The sequence below is a fragment of the Triplophysa rosa genome, linkage group LG3, assembly GCF_024868665.1.
Source record: "Triplophysa rosa linkage group LG3, Trosa_1v2, whole genome shotgun sequence".
NCBI classification, from domain to species: Eukaryota; Metazoa; Chordata; class Actinopteri; order Cypriniformes; family Nemacheilidae; genus Triplophysa; species Triplophysa rosa.
In genome coordinates this window covers 3,864,724-3,888,843 of record NC_079892.1, presented here as the reverse complement: position 1 = coordinate 3,888,843, position 24,120 = coordinate 3,864,724, and the positions used below count along the sequence as shown (strand labels likewise).

The 24,120-nt window shown below is 41.1% G+C and overlaps 3 protein-coding genes across 5 annotated transcripts; all 3 read left to right on the top strand.

The window, feature by feature from the left end:
* The first annotated feature begins 303 nt into the window (after window positions 1–303).
* On the top strand, window positions 304–7,814 carry nox5 (NADPH oxidase, EF-hand calcium binding domain 5). Of its 3 annotated transcripts, none has more exons than XM_057329848.1 (17): window positions 304–419; window positions 1,492–1,613; window positions 1,720–1,870; window positions 2,351–2,561; window positions 3,216–3,453; window positions 3,530–3,683; window positions 3,764–3,939; window positions 4,130–4,237; window positions 5,098–5,230; window positions 5,314–5,456; window positions 5,628–5,768; window positions 5,850–5,894; window positions 5,999–6,123; window positions 6,243–6,330; window positions 6,575–6,674; window positions 6,746–6,912; window positions 7,087–7,814. In XM_057329848.1, exons 2-17 carry the CDS (start codon window positions 1,494–1,496, stop codon window positions 7,216–7,218), a joined length of 2,232 nt encoding a protein of 743 aa, XP_057185831.1. In that variant the 5' UTR covers window positions 304–419; window positions 1,492–1,493; the 3' UTR covers window positions 7,219–7,814. The 3 variants fall into 3 exon arrangements, with proteins under 3 accessions (XP_057185831.1, XP_057185830.1, XP_057185829.1); XM_057329847.1 differs by having other exon boundaries at window positions 4,055–4,216; XM_057329846.1 differs by having other exon boundaries at window positions 4,055–4,237.
* Window positions 7,815–8,105: 291 nt separating this feature from the next.
* On the top strand, window positions 8,106–11,828 carry glcea (glucuronic acid epimerase a). Its single transcript, XM_057329955.1, has 4 exons — window positions 8,106–8,286; window positions 9,256–9,789; window positions 9,874–10,113; window positions 10,227–11,828. Exons 2-4 carry the CDS (start codon window positions 9,300–9,302, stop codon window positions 11,249–11,251), a joined length of 1,755 nt encoding a protein of 584 aa, XP_057185938.1. The 5' UTR covers window positions 8,106–8,286; window positions 9,256–9,299; the 3' UTR covers window positions 11,252–11,828.
* A 303-nt stretch (window positions 11,829–12,131) lies between these two features.
* On the top strand, window positions 12,132–23,803 carry ambra1b (autophagy/beclin-1 regulator 1b). The gene is made up of 19 exons (XM_057330002.1): window positions 12,132–12,386; window positions 13,245–13,463; window positions 13,692–13,750; window positions 13,856–14,039; window positions 14,234–14,406; window positions 14,518–14,584; window positions 14,962–16,415; window positions 16,496–16,582; window positions 16,950–17,132; window positions 17,319–17,399; window positions 17,995–18,095; window positions 18,218–18,328; window positions 18,478–18,666; window positions 18,747–18,901; window positions 19,045–19,184; window positions 20,332–20,436; window positions 20,526–20,725; window positions 20,916–21,050; window positions 21,333–23,803. Exons 2-19 carry the CDS (start codon window positions 13,332–13,334, stop codon window positions 21,863–21,865), a joined length of 4,089 nt encoding a protein of 1,362 aa, XP_057185985.1. The 5' UTR covers window positions 12,132–12,386; window positions 13,245–13,331; the 3' UTR covers window positions 21,866–23,803.
* Window positions 23,804–24,120: the final 317 nt, after the last annotated feature.

Sequence of the window (24,120 nt, the reverse complement as noted above, 5' to 3'; positions counted from 1 at the left end):
AGGTGCATTTTATCTTGTGTTCAAACCCATGAATTTGGCATCACAGCTGCCATGCTTTACCCGTGGAGCTACACGAACCCCATTCATTCATATCAAGACAAATACACAATGAATCATTTGTATGTGTTATGTTTGATAATAAGTGCAGTATGGGTCCATACTGAGAGGCAGTCAGCAGGGGCAGGGATGTCAGGGGCAGCTGCTGTGTGCACTAGGGAATGTCCAAAACAATATTGTCCAGCCTCTCTCTCTCTCTCTCTCTCTCTCTCTCTCTCGTTCTTCTTTTCTCTAAATGGTAATAAACTGAACTATGATGTAACGGCAACATCTTGAGACCGCTTTAAAATCTATCAGTATTTTGTATTTTTGTCTGTGAGAACATTTACGGAAATTTTTCAAAAGGCAATTTACATTTAAAGGTAATGGTTTTGTTGTTTCACATAGAAATGTCATTTAACATTGTAGCTACACATGGGAATTCTAAAGGATGGCAAAAACAGGTTAAAATGTACTTGTTTGTACATGTTATGTGTACAGTATATTATGTGTCTGCAGTCATATAATAGGATTATATGCAGGTATGTCAAGCTATATTTCTGGATATGTACTGGGGTCGATGAAAAATAAGATTTAAAACTTGTTTTAAAAGTACCTGAAAATGGTGTAACTGCCAAAGAATGAGAATGTAAAATATTTTACTTTTTTCAATATCTGTCGGGACATATGCTTAAAACATCTTTGACAAAAGCATCCTTGTTATAGGAACAAAAGCATATTGTTTGACTCAGATTGCTGTCTCAATGCTTTCTGTCTTGAGACCTGTTAGACATGTGGCTATTACAGTAACAACATTTTTCTGAGTTGCTCTGGAAGAACATCTATAATTTGTTTATTAAATAAAAATATACCAGAAAAGTTTGAAGGTTACCGAATCGTTAACCAGTGTAAAGTAGGCTTGGAACATGATTTTCAGGGGAAAAAAGAGAACTAAAGATTACCGTGTTTTCGGGACATATGCTGAAAACATCTTTGACAAATTATGTAAAAACTTACTTAGTTTAGTTATTACACTAAACTATAAAATTATTATGTTTTATTCAACATTTTTTATCCTGAATATAATTGTATTTTTATGAAAAATACTGGTTACGCCAATTGACACAAACCAGTTAAACCACCTAGCCATGTTGCTTCTACAGCCAAAAGCCATTTGTTGAATAAATTAACACTGATAAATCAAGCATGACTGTCAACAAGTTCAGCCGAAGTGGTTTTACTTTTTCAATGCTGAAAACACATCTGGCAACAACAATTCAGCATACTGATGAACAGTGAGCATGTCTCATATTGTAATTACATTTAAAGGGTTAGTCCAGGGTTATAATGGAAATTCTGTCATAAATTATTCACCTTTGTTCATCTTGGGAAGAAGAGTTTTGATAGATAGAGTTTTGTGCGTGCGTGTGTGTGGAATGGTGTTGTGGAGCACAGACATGAGTCTGGATGAAGATACACGATGGCTGGAATGGGTCACCAAGCAGTTCGAGAGCATCGCAGGAGAAGACAAAGAAATCGACCTGGATGAGTTTAAAACAGCTCTCAAAGTAAAAGAGGTTAGTGGTGAATGATTTATATAAAGCGTGTGCTCATCAAGCCATTAAATCATTTTTTATTTTAGTTCATTTTTTATAATGTTGTTTTTGTCACCTGTTGTTGTAGTCGTTTTTCGCAGAGAGGTTTTTCGCCCTGTTCGATTCGGATGGAAGCGGCTCCATTAGTCTTGATGAACTTCTCAAAGCTTTGAATCTTTTGATCCACGGCAGCGAGACAGACAAACTGCGCTTTCTCTTCCAGGTCTATGATGTGGATGGTGAGATATGCACATCATTCACCGAACCACTGTTCCAAAATATGCGCTATTAAACCCCTGAAGAATTAGTGTGTTTAACAATTACACAATGAGATTTAGACCAAAAGAATGTTGATCTTCCAAGATCAAAGTTTAGGCACAGCATTCTTTAACCAATATAATATCCAAAGCTGTGATTGGTTGATAAGAATGATGTTCCTGGAAGGTCTATAAATCACACGTGCAAACCCTTTATGACTTGCTTTCTTTTGTGGAACACACAAAATGAGAAATGTCTCAGTGGTTTGTGTCCATACAATGAATGTCAATGGGTTTGGTAACGTTCTTCAAAAGATCTTCTTTTGTGTTCTGCAGCAGAAAGAAAGTCATACAGGTTTAAAATGACATGAGTAAGTTATGAACAAATAAATGAAATAATATACATTATTCCTCATTCTGCCAGTTAAGCTCCTCTTTCTTCCTGCGGCGGTCTGCTCATAGGCAGTGGTTCTATAGATCCGGATGAGTTGAAAACAGTTCTCAAGTCCTGTCTGAGTGAGAGTGCGATCTCTCTCCCTGAGGAGAAGCTGGACGACCTGACGCTTGCCCTGTTCGAATCTGCTGATAAAGACAACAGCGGCTCCATCACGTTTGAGGAGTTAAAGGCAGAGCTGGAGACGTTCCCGGAAGTTATGGAGAACCTCACCATCAGGTGAAATATACACATTACAGAGCATCACATATTATTAGCGACAAGTCGAAGTGTCAAATCGTGGTTCATGTTCTGTAGTTTTGTTTTCAGTTTTATTGTAAATATTTTAAATTAGCTTTTATTTGTACGTTTTTGTATATTTTCATGTTTATTTTTAGACATTTTCTTTAATATGCTTTGGTCATGTTATTATTTATTTGTTTATTTTTTATTTTGCTATATATGTTTAATTGATTATAGTTTTGGTTTAAGTTTAGTGCCTCAACCTAAACATTTCTAGTTTTCGTTTAGTTTCAGTTTTTCAAATAATATTTATTTCTCATTTCAATTGACACTTCGGTGTATTTGAATTAGAATTTTGGTAAAACGGTGTTCACCTCTGTGAAGCTCCCAAAAGTACCATAGAGGCCTTTTCACATCAAGAACGACAACTATAAAACTTTATTAATGGAGTCCATAACTTTACAGAGGAATGATATTGTTACGCTCACTTTCATAAAGATTTTTTCCAGCTTATGAACAATAAAACATTGACAGCCAATCAAAACTTGAAAGTGGTTGTACACGACCTTACTGTCGAACAAACATAACGTTACCTTCGGTTAATATGCATGCTGAATAATTGAATAACTATAAATGTTTTTTTTCTCCCAGTGCTGCCAACTGGCTGAAACCTCCCGATCTGGAAGAGAATAAATGTAAAACCCCTCGCTACCTGACGCGAGCGTACTGGCACAACAACAGCCGCAAGCTGCTCTTCCTCTGTCTGTACGCCCTCCTCAACGTTCTTCTCTTTATCGTTGCCATGTTGAAGAATGCACACGGCGGACCCTGGTTCATGGTGGCCAAGGGCTGTGGCCAGTGTCTTAACCTCAACTGCACTTTTATTATGGTGAGCTTGACTTCCCATTTAAAAAAAGATTTCTGATGACCGGTGTTCATTGTTTGTGTCTTTACTAAACCTGCAGGTTCTCATGTTAAGACGTTGTCTGACCTGGCTACGTGCGACCTGGGTGGTGAGGGTCCTGCCTTTAGACCAAAACATTCTTCTCCATCAGATCGTGGGCTACGCTATATTGATCTTCACCATTGTTCACACGGGAGCGCACGTCATGAATTTTGGTAATTTGTTGCAATAACATATTTGTAAAAGTTGGAACAGTCAAATGGATGGAACTGAAACACATTCTCTCCATTCGTAGCTCGTATGTCTCAGAATGATGGAACGTACCAGATGTGGGAGTATCTGCTCACCATCCGTCCCGGTATCGGCTGGGTTAATGGAACCGCTTCCGTTACCGGCGTGGTTCTGCAGATTCTCATCTGCTTGATGGTGGTGTGTTCCAGTACGTTCGTCAGACGCAGTGGGCATTTTGAGGTGATGGGCGTCATCGAATCAGATTCATAACTAGCTAATAAAACAGTTTATACATGGTTAATGTATATGATATAGGTTGAGCGAGTTCAAAATGGAGTGGGCTGTGTTTGTGCAGGTCTTCTACTGGTCTCATCTTTCTTATGTTTGTGTTTGGGCCTTGCTGGTTGTTCACTGTGCCAATTTTTGGAAGTGGTTTGTGGTGCCAGGTGTGCTGTTCCTCATTGAGAAGCTGATCGGAATAGCGGTTTCTCGCATGGGAGGACTGTACATTGTTGAAGTAAACCTACTACCCTCAAAGGTGCTGTGTAAACGAATGAATGTATGAAATTATTCCAACCTAGTATTTCTCATCTGCGATATCATTTTCATCTATGCACGCTGCACACTACCTTATACAGACAAACACACTATGCATACGCATGCTGCACAATACCGTGTACAGAGAATCTACATGGAGTGTACACACTAATCCATATAGAGTATGCTCTATGTGCATGCATGCTGCACACTACTGTGCCTTGTAAAGACAGAACACACTATGCATATGCATGCAGCACACTACCCTGAATAGACAGAATATACTGGACACGTGCAGACTCCACACTAATCTATAATGAATACACACTATGCACGCTGCACAGTACCAAGAATAGACAGTACACACTGCACATGCATGCTGCACACCACCTTATATCGAACGTACACTGTGCACATGCAGGCTGCACACTAAACTATACAGAGTGCACACAATGCGCTCTGAATTAGAGTACAGACTATGCACATGCAGACTGCATGCTTATTTATGTAGAGTACAAACTAAGCACATGCATGCTGCACACTACCCAATATAGACGGTACACACTGCACATGCATGCTGCACACTACTTACAGTATGTAGAGAGAACACACTATGCACATGCATGCTCACTACCCTGAATAAACAGCACATACTAGACACATGCATGCCCAATACCTCATATATAAAGTACACACTATGCACATGCAGACTGCATGCTAATCTATATAAAGTACACACTATGCACATGCAGACTGCATGCTAATCTATATAAAGTACACACTATGCACATGCATGCTGCACACTAACCTAAATAGGCAGAATACAGTAGACATAACACACCTTTCACCTGTGCTTTATAGGTAACACATTTGGTAATCAAAAGACCTCCATTCTTTCACTTCAAACCTGGAGATTATGTGTACATAAACGTCCCTGTCATCGCTAAGTACGAGTGGCATCCGTTTACCATCAGCAGCGCCCCTGAGCAGCAAGGTAAAACATCAAGCTTGCCTGTTAATGCTGCATTACACTGAAACGTTCTATTCCGAAACAATGGCATTCCCTCATTTAAACAGATACGCTGTGGCTTCACGTTCGTTCGATGGGCCAGTGGACAAACCGCCTGTACGAGTATTTCAGACAACCAGAGAGCCAAGCCATGAGCAACAAAAGGCTCACGGCCAGCCTGAGGGACAGACATCACCAAAAGAGAGCGCAGGTTCTGGCTTTCCTCCATCATCCACTCAATGACGTAACGTTTTATCGATGTTGTTCTCTATATGTAGGTGTTTTAAATCACATCAACACCAATTTATTTTCCTGCATGGCTCCTCTCCAACAATTTTAAGCTCAATATTGCAATACATATGACTTTTTTCCTTTTTTAAAGTCGACTATCTGCAGTAGGACAGTGGCGTCTAATGAAGATGATGACGTTGAACTGACCCTGTACCAATCGAGTGGAACCCGTACGGGCTCGCAAAAGCCTGACCCGGTGGAACTAGGAGACGTCTGTCTGGGTACCAGAGAAGTGAGAATTTGACATATATTTTAGGGGCCATAACAGCCAATTTATGATCATTTTGCCAATATATCATTTATCATCTTGCAGCTCTCCGCAAAATTAAGTGAAAATCACAGATATTGTAACATTAGGGTAAGTTATTACTAGCTCTAATGCAGATGACTGTTACTTCTAAATACATATTAGGAAATTCACTTTTTCCTCATATCTGGATTATTATTATCCATCTATGGCAGTGTTATGTGGACGGACCCTTTGGCACCCCCACCCGACAGATCTTTGCGTCTGAGCATGCGGTGCTCATCGGAGCTGGAATCGGCATTACTCCATTCGCATCCCTTTTACAGAGCATCATGTGTCGGTGAGCCTCTCCGTTCACACACAAATCACATTTACTGTATAATAAAACAGATTTGTGATGAAATAACAGAAACTATGCAGAATCTTTTTTAGCATCTATTCCTTTTCATGTGTTGCCAGTTATCGCATGAGAAAGCAAAACTGCCCCAACTCCCCCAGTTACTCTTGGTGTGAAACTATTAAAGACAATGAGATGAAGCTGAGGAAGGTCAGTACCGCGTGTTCTCCATCGGATCAGGTTTAGGGGTAAACATCTTAAATTTCCAAACTGCTGTAAATCGATGATAGATGTTTTAGGAAGGGGGGGTTTCTTCTTGAGATTTTGTTATTCATTTTCCTGTAAGAGGATGTATAACTGCCCAAAAAAATCATGAGTATAAGTACAATAGCATTAAAGAAGCTACCAAACTCCAATCTTGATTGGGACATTAATTTGTTTCGTTTGTCTGCAGGTGGACTTCATCTGGATCAACCGAGATCAGAAATCCTTCGAGTGGTTTGTAAGTCTCCTTACAAAGCTGGAGATGGACCAGGCAGATGAGGATCCAGAGGGTAAGAGAAGAAGATGGAGATGGGACAGAAATAAAACACCTTTTACCAATCTTACGTTTGGATATTTTCAGGACGGTTTTTGGAGATGCACATGTACATGACATCAGCTCTCAGTAAGAACGACATGAAGGCCATTGGTCTGCAGATGGCTTTGGATCTGCTGGCCAAGAAAGAAAAGAGAGATTCAATCACAGGACTTCGTACTCGAACTCAGCCAGGCAGGCCGGACTGGGCCAAGGTAAAGCTGTAGGTCATAGGCATAAGACAAAGAATGTAATTTTGTGTAATGTAAAAAAAAATGATGTGTATAATTTATGCTGTAAAAGAAAGAGAGAAATTCTCTTGGTCTTTAATACAAATCCTTGATTTATGAGTTTGCGTGTTTGATTCTTGATGTTCTGTCCATTTGCAGGTGTTCCAGAAGGTGTCAGAAGAAAAGAAAGGCAAGGTCCATGTGTTTTATTGTGGTTCTCCTGCTCTGGCCAAAGACATCAAAGCTCAGTGTGAGCAATTTGGCTTTAACTTCTACAAAGAAAATTTTTAAAGCATGTTGACTTACTGAGTTCAATCTTTCCTCACCTGTTCCTGGTCACAACTTGTCCTCGCCTCCATCTATTCTGGTCCTGCCTTTGTCTCTGCAAGTTGTAAATGAGTAACCAGAAAAACATTCATATTTTTTATTTTTAGCTTTTGTTGTTGTGTCTGATGATGTAAAAATGCTTAAATAGCTAGAGCTTCTATAATATGCTATGTTTTCACTTATGTGTCTATGTTTAAGTACCACTAATAATGAATATAAATTGTCAAAAGGCCATTTTGGTTATTAATATGCATCATGTGCCATTCTTTTAAATGCTAATCGTGTTAATTGATTATGGGTGTTAGCTTGAATAAGAGTTAAGGGCATGCAAAGTTGTCTTGTATAATATTAATTATAAAAATAATTAATAAACAACAGTAACATGTTTAATCAAAATATGAAATATTTTGAAATATAAATATATACATGAAATATATACTACGTTGCATGACATATTTATAGGACCAGACACAAATTTGTTGTCTGTCCGTGTCATTGTTGTGTTTTGTATGTGAGTTGTTGTAAATTGTCGAGTTTTGTGAGGAATAAACGCCTTAAAAGCAGTGAAATTTCACCTTTGCGTTTGTCTGGTTAATAGTGACACCTTGTGGCTATGTTTAACAACGCAACTAAAGCACAATTTGTATGGAAGATCAACTGAAACTTTCGTGGAGATTCGGATTTTTGGACAGCAACATAATATACACTTAGGTTCTTTGATATTAAAAAACGCAAAACAATCAATTAAATTAGCAAATCGTAAACAATTGGTTTTAAAATGCTAAAATTATTGAAGTGATGTGCCCGCTTCAGCTCAAGCAGGTGGGCCTGTTACAAACGCACTGTGGCGTTTGTCACCTCTTCTGACAGCTGATTGGTCGCTGCGCAGCTCCGAAGTCTCTCATTGGCTACTGCTACATCGGTACAGCGGTACATTTGCAGTGCAGATTTAGAGCGAGAGGAATGTATGCGTGAATATTTTGTTGTCTGTATTGTGGGCTTTTAGATCATCGGGAGGTGAGCTGCTTTCAGGTGGGTGTAAATTTGGCATCATTACCTTTTAAAACACCGCATGTTGCTCAACGTATATCTTTCGCACAATCACACAAGAGCTCGCAGCATTGATGTGATTGTAAATTCATTCCGTGCTTTATTTGCGGAAATACCGAAAAGATGCATTACAGCGCTAATAATCGTTTAAGTCTGTATTTAAAACGAGTGACATGTTTTACTAGTTATATATATATATATATATATATATACCCATTTTATATACACACACAAATGTACATTTATTCACTGCACCTATTATAATATTAATGTTTTATTTTAAAATTTTTAATTTTTGCTATTGATTTTTATTGTCATTAATAATTTGATTAATAAGTTATTTGATGTATAAATTGTATAAATGAATAGATGTTATATATACGTAAATCTTTTACACACACACTTTTTTCAAAAAATCATGACATGTTTTACTAGTTATATATATATGTATATATATATATATATATTATATACCCATTTTATATACACACACAAATGTACATTTATTCACTGCACCTATTATAATATTAATGTTTTATTTAAAAATTTTTAATTTTTGCTATTGATTTTTATTGTCATTAATAATTTGATTAATAAGTTATTTGATGTATAAATTGTATAAATGAATAGATGTTATATATACGCAATTCTTTTACACACACACACACACACACACACACTTTTTTCAAAAAATCATGTTTTTTATTGTGCATTCCAATTAATATCAATCAAACTGCAGTTGGTTTGTTTTAATTTAAACCATAATAACTAAAAAAAATTGCTAATTAAAACATAGTAACATAATAAAAACATGATTTTTAGTTATCTCATTTTGGAACCAAACTCTTCATATATATATATATATATACAAACACACACATACATACATATGTATATTATAAGTAATAATATGTTTTATTTAATTTTTACATTTGTTTTACTTCTGTCCAGGTGAGTTCAGGTGTCCATTGTCACCGCATGGCCGTGATGCGATAATGCGTTGCGTGGTGGCTCGCATCAACCACAAGACTCTGGTTATCATTTGTGCCATATTTGCTCTCATCACCATACTGCTGTGGAATAAGTGCTCCAGCGACAAAGACCTGTCCACCCAAATCAGACCTCAACTCGAGTCCGCACCCACCCCGGAGAAGGAAGAGGAGAAAGGGCAATCACCCGAAGCCCCGCCTGGGTCCAAGGAGGTCACTTACGAGCAGATTGACTGCCTCATCAATGAGGACGTCATCATCAAAGGCCGAAGAGAAGGGGGTGAGGTTTATCTGCCCTTCAGCTGGGTTGAAAGGTACTTTGACGTTTACGGGCATCTGGTGCAGTACGACGGGATGGAACGTTTCGAGTTCTCCCACAGCTACTCGAGGGTGTACGCCCAGAGGGAGCCCTACCACCCTGATGGGGTGTTCATGTCCTTTGAGGGGTATAACGTGGAAGTGCGAGATCGAGTGAAATGCATCAGCGGCATGGAAGGTAGGTTTGAAGTTCACTGGTGTTAATGGCAACTCATGATTTGTTACCTGCTGTATTCAATTTTGTGTTTTACCTCTTTTAAAGGTGTCCCAATTTCTACCCAGTGGGGTCCTCAGGGGTATTTCTACCCCATTCAGATAGCTCAGTATGGGCTGAGCCATTACAGCAAGAACTTAACAGAAAAGCCACCTGACGAGAAGATTTATGGGGTGTCGGAAGAGAGAGAGGGTGGCACAGTTCCATGGGCCGTCCCTAAGGGCTGCTCTCTCTCTAAGATCCAGGATCAAGATCATTCTGGGTTTGTGCAACATTTCGTCACAGCGGGTAAGAAGTCAGCAATGAAGGAAAACATTTGCTAATTATTATTTCTGGAAAACTCAGTTTTGTTCTCTAATTGATACTATGAAAAATGTGAGTATTTTGATTTACATCCACAGAAAACTCAGACGGTGTGTCTCTGCTCATGGATAACTCCAAAGATTTCGTCTTGACCTTTGACGTCAAGTTCATCTCCAATGGTAGCGTCTCTGTTGTTCTGGAGACGACAGAAAAGGGAGCTCCTTACATCATCCGTTACATCACTAGTCCACTCCTCCTCTCCTTCAAAGACAGAGAGGTCGTCTACGGCATCGGACCCCGAACGTCTTGGAGCACCGTGAGTCGGGATTTAGTAACAGACCTGCGTAAAGGAGTCGGTTTGTCCAACACCAAAGTAGTAAAGGCGACCAAGATCTTTCCTCGCCGTGTTGTCCAGCTGGTTCTCAAAGGTTCTGGCTTCATCAGCAATATCACCGTGTCTTCCACCGCACACATGGCTGCTTTCTTTGCCGCTAGCGATTGGCTTCTTCATAACCAAGATGAGCACGGAGGGTGGCCGATCAAGGTGACTCGTAAGCTCGGAGAGGGGTTCAAGACCTTGGAGTCTGGATGGTATTCTGCCATGGCCCAGGGTCAGGCCATGTCAACGCTAGTGAGGGCGTACTTGGTCACGCACAACCCAGCTTACCTTAGCGCCGCCCTTCGGGCGACATCCCCATTCAAGAAGACCTCAGAGCAACGTGGTGTTAAGGCAGCCTTTATGAACAAATACGACTGGTATGAGGAATACCCCACAACGCCCAGTTCATTCGTTCTTAATGGCTTCATCTACTCTCTGATTGGATTGTACGATGTGGCTGAGACCGCAGGTAACAAGCTCGGCCGAGAAGCAGGTGTACTCTTCAGTCAAGGGCTGGAGTCACTCAAGGCCATGTTGCCATTGTTCGACACAGGTTATGGAACAGTTTACGACCTGAGGCACTTCACGCTGGGTGTGGCTCCTAATTTAGCCCGTTGGGACTACCACACCACTCACATCAACCAATTACAGCTGCTCTCGTCCATTGACAGTGCCCCGATTTTCAGGGACTATGTAAAACGCTGGAAGACTTATCTTAAAGGAGGCCGGGCCAAGCACAACTAAACAAGTTTAAAAACATTGTCACATTAATGTTTTAGAGGACAGTTTTATAAAACATTGTATAAAAATTAAAGCAAGTGGTGGTAGATGTTTTTACTTTTAATTGCTTTCACGTGTCATTCTGAACAGTTTGAGTTATTGTACAGGCTTCAAGAATGTGAAGTAACTTGATGTAAATTTATGTCCAAAGTGTTGTGGTACATTAGAATGTATGAAACATTGTACAGTTGTTTAGATACATGGACACAAGCACATTAGTTTTGCCCTAAAAAAACGAGATTATTTGTATTTTAAGAGAAGGAAAATAATGCAGTGATCTTGTATATGTGAGTAGCGACACGAAACAGTGTGCATAATAAATTTAACTTGTTTGGGTGTGCAATAGTTAAAATAGCCTTAGCATATATAGTAATTATTGCATTATGTGACTATCACTGTCTAAAAAAAATGTGCAAAACATTTTTTTAATTGTAACTTTGTGAAGCACAATTCTAACTGAGGTTTTATTCATTTGAAAAAAAATCTGACATTTTATTTCATTTTATTATTATTTAAAATTATTTTTGATCTTTTTAAAAAAATATTTTTTGTGAGAAATCATTGCTTTAATAAAAAGAACAGAACATCAACTTGTGGAGCACGGTGGTATGTGTCAAGAACAATCGTCCGTTTATAACGAAAATTTTAATTGATTATAAATATATTTATAATATGTATGTATATACATATATATGTGTATGTATATATAAAACAAATATAATAATAATATACTGAATATATATAATAAAACAATTGAATTCAATAGTCAAATAATACACGCTCTGCAGTCGATTAACAGACATATGAGCTCAATTGTATGTCAGCGGCTCGATTAGTATGCCTGTTTACGGCGAGCTACCCACAAACCAGCTAGCTAGCATAATTTCTCCCATAGCCAGCTTGATACAACCTCTGTATATCCTGATAAGTCAAACGGTTTGTTCGAGATCTTCCTTAAGGACATGATTTTAACCCCTTCGTCTTTTCGGATCTTTCGGATGTCAATCCAGATCGCTTTCTAGCAAATCAGCTCGGCTAACAGGCTAAGCGGCTAGCAGCGACTTCGATGACATTTCACTGAAAAAACACAACGAAACAGGTCTGTTTAACACCCACGATCTTACATTTCAACGCTGTGTTCACACAACAATCGCGTTTTTGTAATTATGCGACTGTTATAGCATAACGTCAAATATATATGCATAGATAAATGCTCGTAGCGAATAAACGGTGGCTATCAGCGTAACGTTAGCTTCAATTCAGTTTCTATATTTGGGCGGGCACGGCAGTGAGTTATTGTTAGATACACATTTAGAAAATACGTTTAGTGGCTTTATTGATGCTGTTTGTGTTTATATTTTGCACTGGTTGGTCGATCGAATGTGTACGTTGATTTCATTGACGAGGTACAGATTTAAATGGCTCGTTTGTTTACATGGATCAGCGCCTCTGATAGGGGCTTAATTCTCAAAAGCAAGATTACAATCTATTGCTGAATGTTTATATGTCTAATATGATGATCACAATAATATTTATTTTGACGCTATGAATGAAGCCCTGATGTCTAAAGGATGCACCGTGATCCTATGAGGACTTGATATTTGGCCCCATTTAAAGGGCCAAGTTGAACAAACAACAGATCATCAATGGTTTTTGACAATACGAGATGATGGAGGATTTTATTACATGATCAGTTAGTTTTGCATAGATATCAACCTAGACCTGAGCTGTCATTTTGACTACATACCTCCTGTCTATTAGAAATACAGGCAATCATCACTGAACTTGATATACAGGCTCTTGATCACAACTGTTGTCTTAACATTACTCAGACGACACTTATTGCAGAGTTATTAGACTGATGACACATATCCGGCATTTCGGCAATCCAGTTGAGACAGGTTGATCTCTGTACATTGATTTGACCTCTGTTTGTGTGTGGATTGTCTTCCTACAGTCTGCATGGCCTGCTGCGAGCTGCTGAGTTAGTGTCCGGCCCACGTGTGAGGAAGGCCGGCCGGGCCACGGAGCCCAAGAGAGAAAAATGGCCGCACAGAACAGGAACTCTGTGCTGATCCTGTCACGTCGAGAGCGAGGAGCTCGCGTGCTGGGCTCCCAGCGCCTCCTGCAGCAGCTTGTGGAGGACAGGACCCGCTGGATGAAATGGCAGAGTCAGGTAGATTATCCACTGCTCTTAGTTTCTTTTATATTTGAAATGTAAATAAAGCTTGGAAACCAGCAGCCTTTGCGATGTCAAGGTCTCTTTTTGTGGAAATATTTAAAAGCCCTATTACATGTATATACACAGACTATGAAAAAGCATTTAATCATGTAAAATGTATATAAAGATTAAAATATAGTGTATACATGTATAATAGGCTGTGTTTTTTATTGACTTCTGCAGAAAGTAGAGCTACCTGATAATCCACGATCAACCTTCCTGCTGGCCTTCAGCCCGGATAGGTAATGATGATGTTTTGTCAAAATGAAAAGTATAAGAACATAAATGCTAAATGTTATAATTCACTTCCATTGTTTTCTAATGCAGTTTTTACATCTCTTTCTTAGAAATCTTGTGGCCTCAACCCATGTCAACCACAACATCTACATCACAGATGTGAAGACAGGAAAGTGCCTGCACTCCTTGGTGGGCCACAGGAGGACGCCTTGGTGTGTGACCTTTCACCCCACCATCCCTGGCCTGGTGGCCTCCGGGTGCCTTGATGGAGAAGTTCGCATTTGGGATCTACACGTGAGTGGCAGCAGTTTCATTTTTTTAGATATTCAAAACCCTCTTATCTTGTACACCGCTTGTTATTTGATTTCTAAACCACAGAAATAGCAGCCCGGTGCAGTTCTTGTTTTTACAGTCAAATGTGATGTTTGTCCACACACTCCAGCGGTCCAGACATTGTTGCTCAAACAAATGTTTTGGGTCATATTTAGGGTGGTAGCGAGAGCTGGTTTACGGAGAGTAACATAGCCATCGCCTCACTGGCGTTTCACCCGACGGCTCAGCTTCTTCTCATCGCCACCAACAACGAGCTCCACTTCTGGGACTGGAGCCGCCCAGAACCGTTCGCAGTGGTCAAGACTGCCAGCGAGACCGAGCGTGTCCGGTGGGAAAGCAGACCTGTTTATGTCACATCTTTCTGAATTATATTGATTTCTGTGGAAATGTTGAACATTCTTTTCCCATATTCATCAGAACTTTAATCTTTTTTTGCCAGGTTGGTACGGTTTGATCCTTTAGGTCATAACCTTTTAACAGCTATTGTAAACCCATCCAACCAGCAGGTGAGAAATGTCCCTTTCTCCTATTATAACAGCTTGTCATAGAAAAAAAAACATTTTTGTGTAATATTTCATGTGGAACGGAAGACTTACATCCTGCTTTTGCAGCATACTAAGATATCTAAAACATTATGCAAATTTGAAGCATTGTCCCATGAGCATCGCATTGTTTATTCTAAATATAATCTCAGAAATTAGCATTTACATTTTCTAATCCACTTTTGTGCCAAAGTATCTTTTGGCAAGTCAAAATATTTCAAATATTATCTCACCTACCATTCAGTTAGCAGAATTCTGTAGTCTAGTGTGCTTAGCTAGTTAACATAGCTAGAGATCATTGTTGTTAATGTTTTTAAGGTTTATTTGTGTTTTATGTATAGAATGAAGATGATTCCGAGGTCCCCATGGACAGTATGGAGATGGCTCTGTTCCGCCAGCGTTCTCTTTTACGCTCCCCGCCCGTGCGTCGTACACCCATCCTGCACAATTTCCTGCACATCTTGTCCTCCCGCTCATCCGGGGCGCAAGCTAGCGATCAGCCCCGACCTGCCCCTGAGCCCCGAGAGCCACCCAACATACCCCGGTTCCAGTACCCCATGCGGGCAGAACCGGGCGACCGCTCGTCCTTACAAGGCTGCACGCAGCACTTGGGTCTGGGCTGCCTGTGCAGTCGTTGCGCTTCTTCTCGAAACCTACTAACACAGAACCCAACATCTCTCCAGCCTTCGGATTCTACTCCGACTCAATCGGGCCCCTCCGCCTTTACACCCACCCCTGGACAAACCCGCACCTCTACGGACAGGCCCTCAGCTTTTAGCAGCGTGTTCAGTGTGAAAGCAGGGAACTCAGCACATCGGGGTCTATTGCCCCTTAGGACTATCGATCCCATGGTGGCACAGGTATCCGGGGCCCCAGAGGCCCCTGGGCGCCTCCCCGGGGCCGACTGGTCCGGTAGTTTGCTTAGCACAGGGCACGAACATACCTTAGGTGCAATTGGAGTAGAAAGTGGAAGGGGTGTGGTGCCTCCTCCCAGGACCAGCTCCTCCTCCATGGATCTTCTTTCATTGCGAAGGTTTCCGGATGGTTCCTCATCGTCGCCCATATACACGTCTGCTACTGAGGGGCGTGGCCTAGGGCTCCCCGGCACTGAGCCCAACCGGGGACGAGCCAACGATGGCACGAGCAGCGGGCACCACCCCTTTTACGACAACGCCCAACGCAACAACCCCGCCTCCATAAGAAACGTCCTGCAGTGCAACCTGAGCCGCTACTTTATGGAATACGAACGCATGCAGGAGTTAGAGCGGCCCGGAGGCAGCCGAGAGGTCGCGGGCGGACCCGGACCCATGCAGGAACTGTTAAACAGTAGCATGGACGCTGAACGCCCGGGGCCGTCGCATAACAACTCATCCCACACTGGAAACGGAGGCCCGGTTGCAGGTGCCTCACAAAACCACCCCAATCGCTGTCGTTCCTGCCACAACCTTCTAACCTTCAACCACGACACCCAGCGCTGGGAGCGTTCTGGCCAGAGCTCCTCGCCGTCATCCTCCCAAGAAGGGCCGTCCTGGCCGCTTTCAGTGCCTCCTTTTGAGGACCCTGCTCAGAGTGCACGAGCAGAAGCTCAACCTCCTGAGATGAGGCCCATGGAGCTCGGGGAGACCTCTTCTGGTGTGCAGGGACAGCAGCCCATGGGTCTGGTGTATAATCAGGAGACGGGCCAATGGGAAAGCATGTACCGGCAGCCGACGGCCAGCGCTCCGCCTGAGGCAGCGCAAGACTCCTTAAACCCAGAAGTGCCTGTTGATAACCCAGATGAGGACTCGCTCAGGAGGTGGGGAACGGTGCCGGGTGTCATCTAAATATTTCATTGTCATACTAGTTACTTACGATTCAGCTTTTTGTCTTCTTTAGGAGGTTGTTGGAATCGTCACTGTTTCCGTTTTCACGATATGATATGTCAGGGTCCAGAGATCATCCGATATACCCGGACCCTGCAAGGTATCTTTAAATTGATTTACATTTGTGTGGGGCTTTTGGTGTATGAAAAATGTGTTTCTTAGTGATAATAAACCTGTAGTTACTCTCCTGCTCCACCCATATGTTTACAATGAAGAGTTTGGTTCCAAAATGGTATAACTCCGTTATAAAAATTTGTCAAAAATCATGTTTTTTATTGTGCATTCCAATGAATATCAATCAAACTGCAGTTGGTTTGTTTTGATTTAAGCCATAATAACTTAAAAAATGCAGCTCTCTAACACAATAAAACACAATAAAAAACATGATTTTTGAAAGAAAATGAAAACACACATGATTATTGTTATGATGAACTACAAATTTGAACCTCTCTTCCGCATCCTCTCAGGTTGTCTCCAGCTGCATACTACGCTCAGAGGATGATCCAGTATCTGTCTCGGAGAGAAAGTATTCGCCAGCGTTCCTTGCAGAACCGCCTACGAACGCTCTCAACCTCTCAATCCGAGAGCCAGGCAAACAACCCGTCCTCCACACCACCAGAGGCCAGCGATGGGGACTATGAGGACATCGAGTGAGTTTGATAATACGGATATATCCATATAAAATATGTATAGCTACGCATTTTGTTACGTGTATCAATTGTTCTGCTGCAAAATATAAATCACACCATTCCATAAATCCTCTACAACAGTAGTACAATTTTGAAAATGTGCTGCCGTTATAAGGAAATGTTAAAAATGTTTTTTCTTTGTCATAGGGAACCTGGAGACAGGACGAGACACAGAATGCCTCGCAACGCTAGAATGTCAGCCCCCTCTCTCGGACGCTTCGTCCCACGGTGAGAATGATTAGTTTAACATTTACCTCTTTTATAAAGAGAACCATGAAGATTTGTTATTTAAAGGAATAGTTCAGATAAAAATGAAAATGTTGTCATCATTTGCTCACCTAGTCTTTTGTGGTACTATGGAAGTCAATGGTGACCCAAAGCGGCTTAGTTACAAACTTTCATTAAAATATCTTCATTTGTGTTTAGCACAACAAAGAAATGTATACCGGTTATTAACAACTGGAGGGTGAGCACACATGATGACAAAATGTTCATTTTGGGGTGAACTGTTCCTTTAAGATGGTTCCATTTTATAGTGCAGTTTGAGAAAAGTAAAAGATATAAACCGTGGTGGCAAATCTTTGCAGTTTGTAATTTTTGCCTCTAAACTGTGTAAAACATAAAGCTGAAGGTTACTTAACATCTAACGTTCTGTGAAATCACCCCCGACTCATAACCTTACTGTTGTGAAAGGAAAAGAGACACGTTTAAACACTGACTTTTTTGCCTAATAGTTTAAATGGTATAGACTTGGTTTATTAATGATTTATTTGTTTTTATAAATGATTAAATTTGATAATTTAATGTATTTTTCTTTCTAAAGGAGGTTCCTGTTACCGGAGTACTTGCCTTATGCAGGATTGTTCCATGAGAGGGGTCAGTCAGGGCTGGCCACCCACTCCTCTATTAACAGAGTATTAGCAGGTACAGTTTCCGTATCATTTTTAAACACCTCTGTAATTTCAAATGTCTTTTAGTGAACTGAAGAACATTAGACATTGTTTGATGAGCTTTAATGGGGGCACACTCATAACACTCTGTTTCAGGTGCGTCTATAGGGGATGGGCAGTCAGCTGTGGCCAGTAACATCGCCAACACCACATACAGGCTGCAGTGGTGGGATTTCACCAAGTTTGACCTTCCAGAGATTAGCAATGGTACATTGTTACAAATGTTATTGAAAAAATTCACATTTAGATGCACATCATTTGATGGTCTTGTCGAAATCACTTAAAATCTTTTACTCTGTTGCATGTAACCTCTCATTATAGGACGTTAGATTAAAAACGTTTCCTGTTTATTCCAGCTTCGGTGAACGTGCTGGTTCCTCACTGTAAGATCTACAACGATGCCAGCTGTGACATTTCAGCAGATGGGCAGCTGTTGGCCGTCTTCATTCCCAGCAGCCAACGGGGTTTCGCCGACGAGGGCAATCTGGCCATTTACTCCCTCGCACCCCATAACCTGGGCGAGATGCTCTACACCAAGAGATTCGGTTGGTGTTAAACATCGCTTTATCCGTCACTCTTGACCCTCCTGTTGGAGTGACAATTTATGTTTTTAACTATGCTTCAGGTCCGAATGCTATTTCGGTGAGTCTTTCTCCTATGGGTTGCTACGTGATGGTGGGATTGGCTTCTCGGAGGATCCTCCTCCACCCCACCACTGACCACATGGTGGCGCAAGTGTTCCGCCTACAGCAGCCGCACGGTGGCGAAACATCTATTAGAGTAAGAAAATGCTTTATTCTTATAATGTGCATATTTTGAGCTACACCTTGTTTAGGTCATTTTGAGGCTGCCTGTTTCAACAGATTAACTTTTTAGTGATTTCTGTGTGTCTGATTGTCTTTTTTTTTGTTGGCATCCCGCAGATGATGTTCAATGTGGTCTACCCCATGGCTCCAGACCAGAGGAGACACGTCAGTATTAACTCAGCCAGATGGCTTCCAGAACCAGGCATGGGATTGGCCTACGGAACCAACAAGGGAGACTTGGTCATCTGCAGGCCAGTGTAAGTAACAGCTTATGAAACACACGGGTGAAATGCCAGACACCCAGTTGGGCGTCTGGTCTACGTAAACGTCTGAGAGCTAAAGAAAAAAAGGTTCCTGTAAGTTAACTGGTAGAGCATGGAGCTTGCAATGCCAATGTTGTGGGTTTAATTTCCAGCAAACACAAATTGATAGAATACATACTCTTAATGCACAAATTACTTTGTACCAAATGCATAAATGTAGCAAAATTGTTGAAAACGAACAAATAGTTTTAAACTAAGCAGAAAGTGTTGAAGGACACAGTGGTGATTTTATGTTTGTTACTTACACAATCGAATTTGTCTTTGGACAGAAGTTTTCAGTGAACAAAAACATATTTAGAAACCCACACAATCAGACATGAATGAATTGAGTATTGTATGATTTTATTCTAAAACCGTGGGGGCAGTCTATGAAGCGCTGGCCGGAGGGCAAAAGTGTGCAAGTGTTGAATGATTGCCAGCTCTGATTTTTAACCCATCCCAATTTAAATAAAACAAATGTCGCTGTACAGCACGGTAGCTATGGAAATTGGTAATAAAACCAATTTACAACCAGCTCCATAAACATGTGCAAGAGCCTGTGTTAATATTGACTCGGTGAGAGAAACATGTCAGACTGGCTTACTGCTGATTCACTATCGGTTTATTTTTCAGAACTGAGTAGACAAACGAGTGTCATTTTTAAGTCTGTTGGAACTATACGGTCTGATAAACTGCTATGTTACCTGTCACGTTCATTAGATTACCATCTTCATTAGTGGCAGGAAACTCGGGTCTCCATTGGAAAACACGAAGCTAGTGATTGTTTTTTAATAAGGTTACAGGTCACATTACTTTCGTAGCTTATCGCTTTCAAGGAATTCTCCCCCCGATAGGTTTCTAATAAGATCGCAACCCACGCCGACAATATGTCACAATGAATGCAAAGCTTTGCATTTGTGTTTATTTGGCAGACGCTCTTGCAGCGCATTCAAGCTATGCATTTGATCAGTTTGTGTGTGCTCCCTGGGATTAAAGCCATGACCTTTCGCTGATAGCACAATGCTTTACCGGTTGAGCTACTGGAACTCTTCGGAGTATTAAAATACACACATATACATTGAGGTCTAAAATTTGTTCACAGAGATTTCCGCAGCGAAGGGGACAGTTCATCCGATCTGAATTCGGATTCCCTGTTTACCGTCAGCAGTGGCAGCAGCAGCCGAACCCGCGGAGTGGAGCGGCCGGGGTCAGAAACTGAATTTACATTGTTTATAATAAGCCAGTGTTGTATCACGATTTGGTGTTAATGAGAAATCACGCACTTGTTTCTTACAGAACAAGCAGGTCCGGCTGGCGATTCGACCGGGACATGGGTCTAATGAACGCTATTGGCCTACAGCCACGTCAGCCCGCCCCTTCTGTGACTTCACAGGGGACGCAGACGCCAGTGGTGCGACTGCAGAATGCCGAGACGCAGACTGAGAGAGACCTTCCTTCAACCAGCACCTTCCAGAACGCACATACATCAAGACACCGTAATAATATTTCTCAATATTTATTTATTTTAATTAATATAAATGGTAATAATACATTTTATTAGTTAATAATATTAATAATAAGAGAAGTATTTATTATGAACAATAATAATATAATAAATATCTATAACCCAGTTCCATTCATTTCTCTATAATCTTAAATAATAATGATAAAAAATTGCTCTTTCAGTGGTTCAGACCGCAAGCACCAGCACGGACAGACACACACACCCAGAGACGACACACACAATGTCACAAACAGCCGTTCAAGCATCAACCTCAGATGCATCGCTGAACCGGACCAACTTACCCAGCACATACCACGGTACCCACCGTCTGTTTCTCTCTCCATTTCAGATTGAAGTAACCTATCTGAGATCTGTGTTGTCTCCTACTGAGACCTTTAGACGGATATTAGGGTCTCATTATTCCTTACCTAATTTAATCTGAGCTTTAGTTCTGTGGATACACAGAGTCCCTTTGTGCACGCAAGGAGTGACCATAGGCAATGTTCTGCGATATTGTTTGTTTATTTTAGAATGTATATCAGAAATGATCTTGAATAAATCTGTAACGATGTTAAAAATTCAATCTCTCTTTGTTTCAGGGGAATCAGCAGCTGAGTCTGGCACAGGCGAGGATGCACTTTCTCGGATCCGCCGCCTAATGGCGGAAGGCGGAATGACGGCCGTGGTCCAGCGGGAACGCAGCACTACCATGGCCTCAATGGGTGGCTTCGGCAACAATATCGTGGTCAGCCATCGGATTCACCGCGGCTCGCAGACATCGGTGAGGACGACTCAGACGGGAAACCCGACCGCGGAAACACCCACCGGTCTTGCTGTCCCCTCTGCGCCCTCGTTTCGCACTGAACCTTCAGCAGACCCTCTAGAAGCTCCTGGTCCATCAGGGTCTGCCGGTTCCTCATTTCCGCCACAGTTTACAGCTCGTTCCGAGGCCGCGAGGGCATCGCCCATGTTGGACGCGGACTCATTCGGCAGCCGTCAAAATGATGACCCTCAACACCATTTACCCCCTAGTCGTTTAAACATGTCTAACCATAGCAACAACAATAACAATGACCATAGCTACAGTGAAAGCAGGAGCCGGGATTACCCCGACGACCTGTATGGCAGATAGTCTTACGTCTGGTGGACATGAAGACGATGGTGCTGGGGCATTTCGCGGCGTGCTGTCAATGTTACGGTGATGTGAACTTTTGGGGGCGGAACCACTGAACTTGCCTCTGTTCTGACTCCTCCCACTTTGGCCTTATTTTGAGAAAGAATGAGTGCCAAGCATTTCACGCCGTCTCCTTGGAGACGTCAGCCTCACCCTTTCTGTTAAAATCAACTCGGACTGGGGAAGGAAGGATTATTATTGCACTTGCGTGTCACGCCTAAGTAAATTTTTCTTCCTTTCAAGGACGAGTCGCGGACATTTCATCATTCCACAGGAGAAAGGGCATCATACTTGAATTATTCCTGTAGTGCGGGATGGAATAACACAAGCTCCAGAGACATCATCGGCCAATCGAAGTGCCAGTTGAGGCCGGGCGGTCTGATGTTTTTTTGTTTTTCAGGACTTTTTGGTGTGAGAAACAAGCCGTACAGACTTTCCTCACAGGTTAACACTAACTCAACTTTCTCAGCATCTTGCATCAATTTTTTGGTTCAGATCAAGTCGACGTGATTAAGGTTAATTGTGTTCGATAATGTGACCTCCACGATAGTGTTTGAGTTGTACGTTTGATGAACAATGCTTCGAAGTTCTCAGACTGAAACACTTGTGTGCGTGCGTGTCCCCTTAAACTTCCAATTTGCAAGTTTTATGATTTTTAATTTGAATTTATTTATCTGTGGTTTGAAAATATGTGGTTGAAAGCTTGTCATCTGTTGGGTTAAAAACGCAGTTCTAGAACTTTCACTGTGCTTCACATCTCTCATATCTGCATGCGTGTCTAATCCAGAGATTTTCTATGAAGAGGTGTGGCTGAACGAGGAGGGCGGGGATTAAGAAAATGAGCACGTGCATTACAACAGAAGCACACATGTGCTTACGTTTTTTTATTTGGAGCTTTTATACCTTAATGACCAGTTACAGCTAACTTTGTGTGTAAGAGCGTGAAGCTAGCATCACGTTTTGCGATTTATTTTAAGTGCATCTTTACGATTCAAACCTACTGTATCCCTGCTAAACATTACAATTTAAGAGCATCCTATCTTGTGCCAGATCTTTTATATTCTGTTGAACTATTTTTACATCAGGCCACTTTCAACGAGTTTAAGTAAAGATATTACATTTCTTTCTGATACTACAGTCAATAAAGCAGATGTATAAATAATCACACTTAAATAATCTATGATAGAGTATTTCATTCAGATTGATAAGAGATTTGGCACTATATGCTCATATATGCTACAAAACATGCACACCCACCGATCAGACACGGTCTGCGTTCACGTGTGCATGTATGAGTGTCTGCCTACAGAGTTTTATTATGATTGAAAAAAAACCTTGAAATCATATTTTGAGATTTTAAGAGTCATCGTGCTTGTTTAGATCCTGACGTACGGTTGGTCACCTGTCACAACAAGCATTAACAGGCCTTTAGTTAACAAGCATTTATAAAAAAGATCTCACTCTGCTTTTATTTGTGTTTGAGATTACATATTATTAGATGTCTGGAAAATTCCTTTGTTATTTTAGCTGCTTGGCTTGAATTTGTAACTTTTTGTAAAAAAAAAAAAGAATGGATAAAACACTCTGCTATGAGAATGGACACTTGTTGGAAGTTTCTGGATGTAAGATGCATTTTAGTTGGATTGTGAGGTGACACGCAGTGGCCGCTGAGGAACCTTTTCGGTCTTTCCATGTGTTCGGTAACACAAACTTTTATTTCAGCTGTAAATTCTTTACAAGCCTGTGAATGCCGAGTGTTTTGGTTCATGTGTCGGTTCTGTCTGAGTGATGGTGCTTTTTGTGTTTCTCTATTTATTTTGTGCTTTGTGAGAATGATCAATGCAATCATGGTTTTAAACAATGCCTTTACATAGTAAATAAACGCACATTAGACAACATGCTCCTGTTCGCATTCGGATATTGTCTTGCACCATCACATCACTTACTATTTGACCTTATACACACCGTTATTATGTCTCGTGCATGATGTCCGTTTTGGACTTAAATCATGCTCATTTTTTTATCAGGTGGTGAAGAAAGAGCTGACGGCAAGCGAAAGCGTGATGTTAAAAACTGTGATCTTGTTGGCTGTGTGGTTGTGTATATCCTTTCACTGCTGGACGGGTACCTAAACAGAAGTCATGAAGGTGGAACAGACTAGAATTTGGTTTCCTCTTCTGCCTAGACGTGAGGGATGTCTTGTATTGATTTAC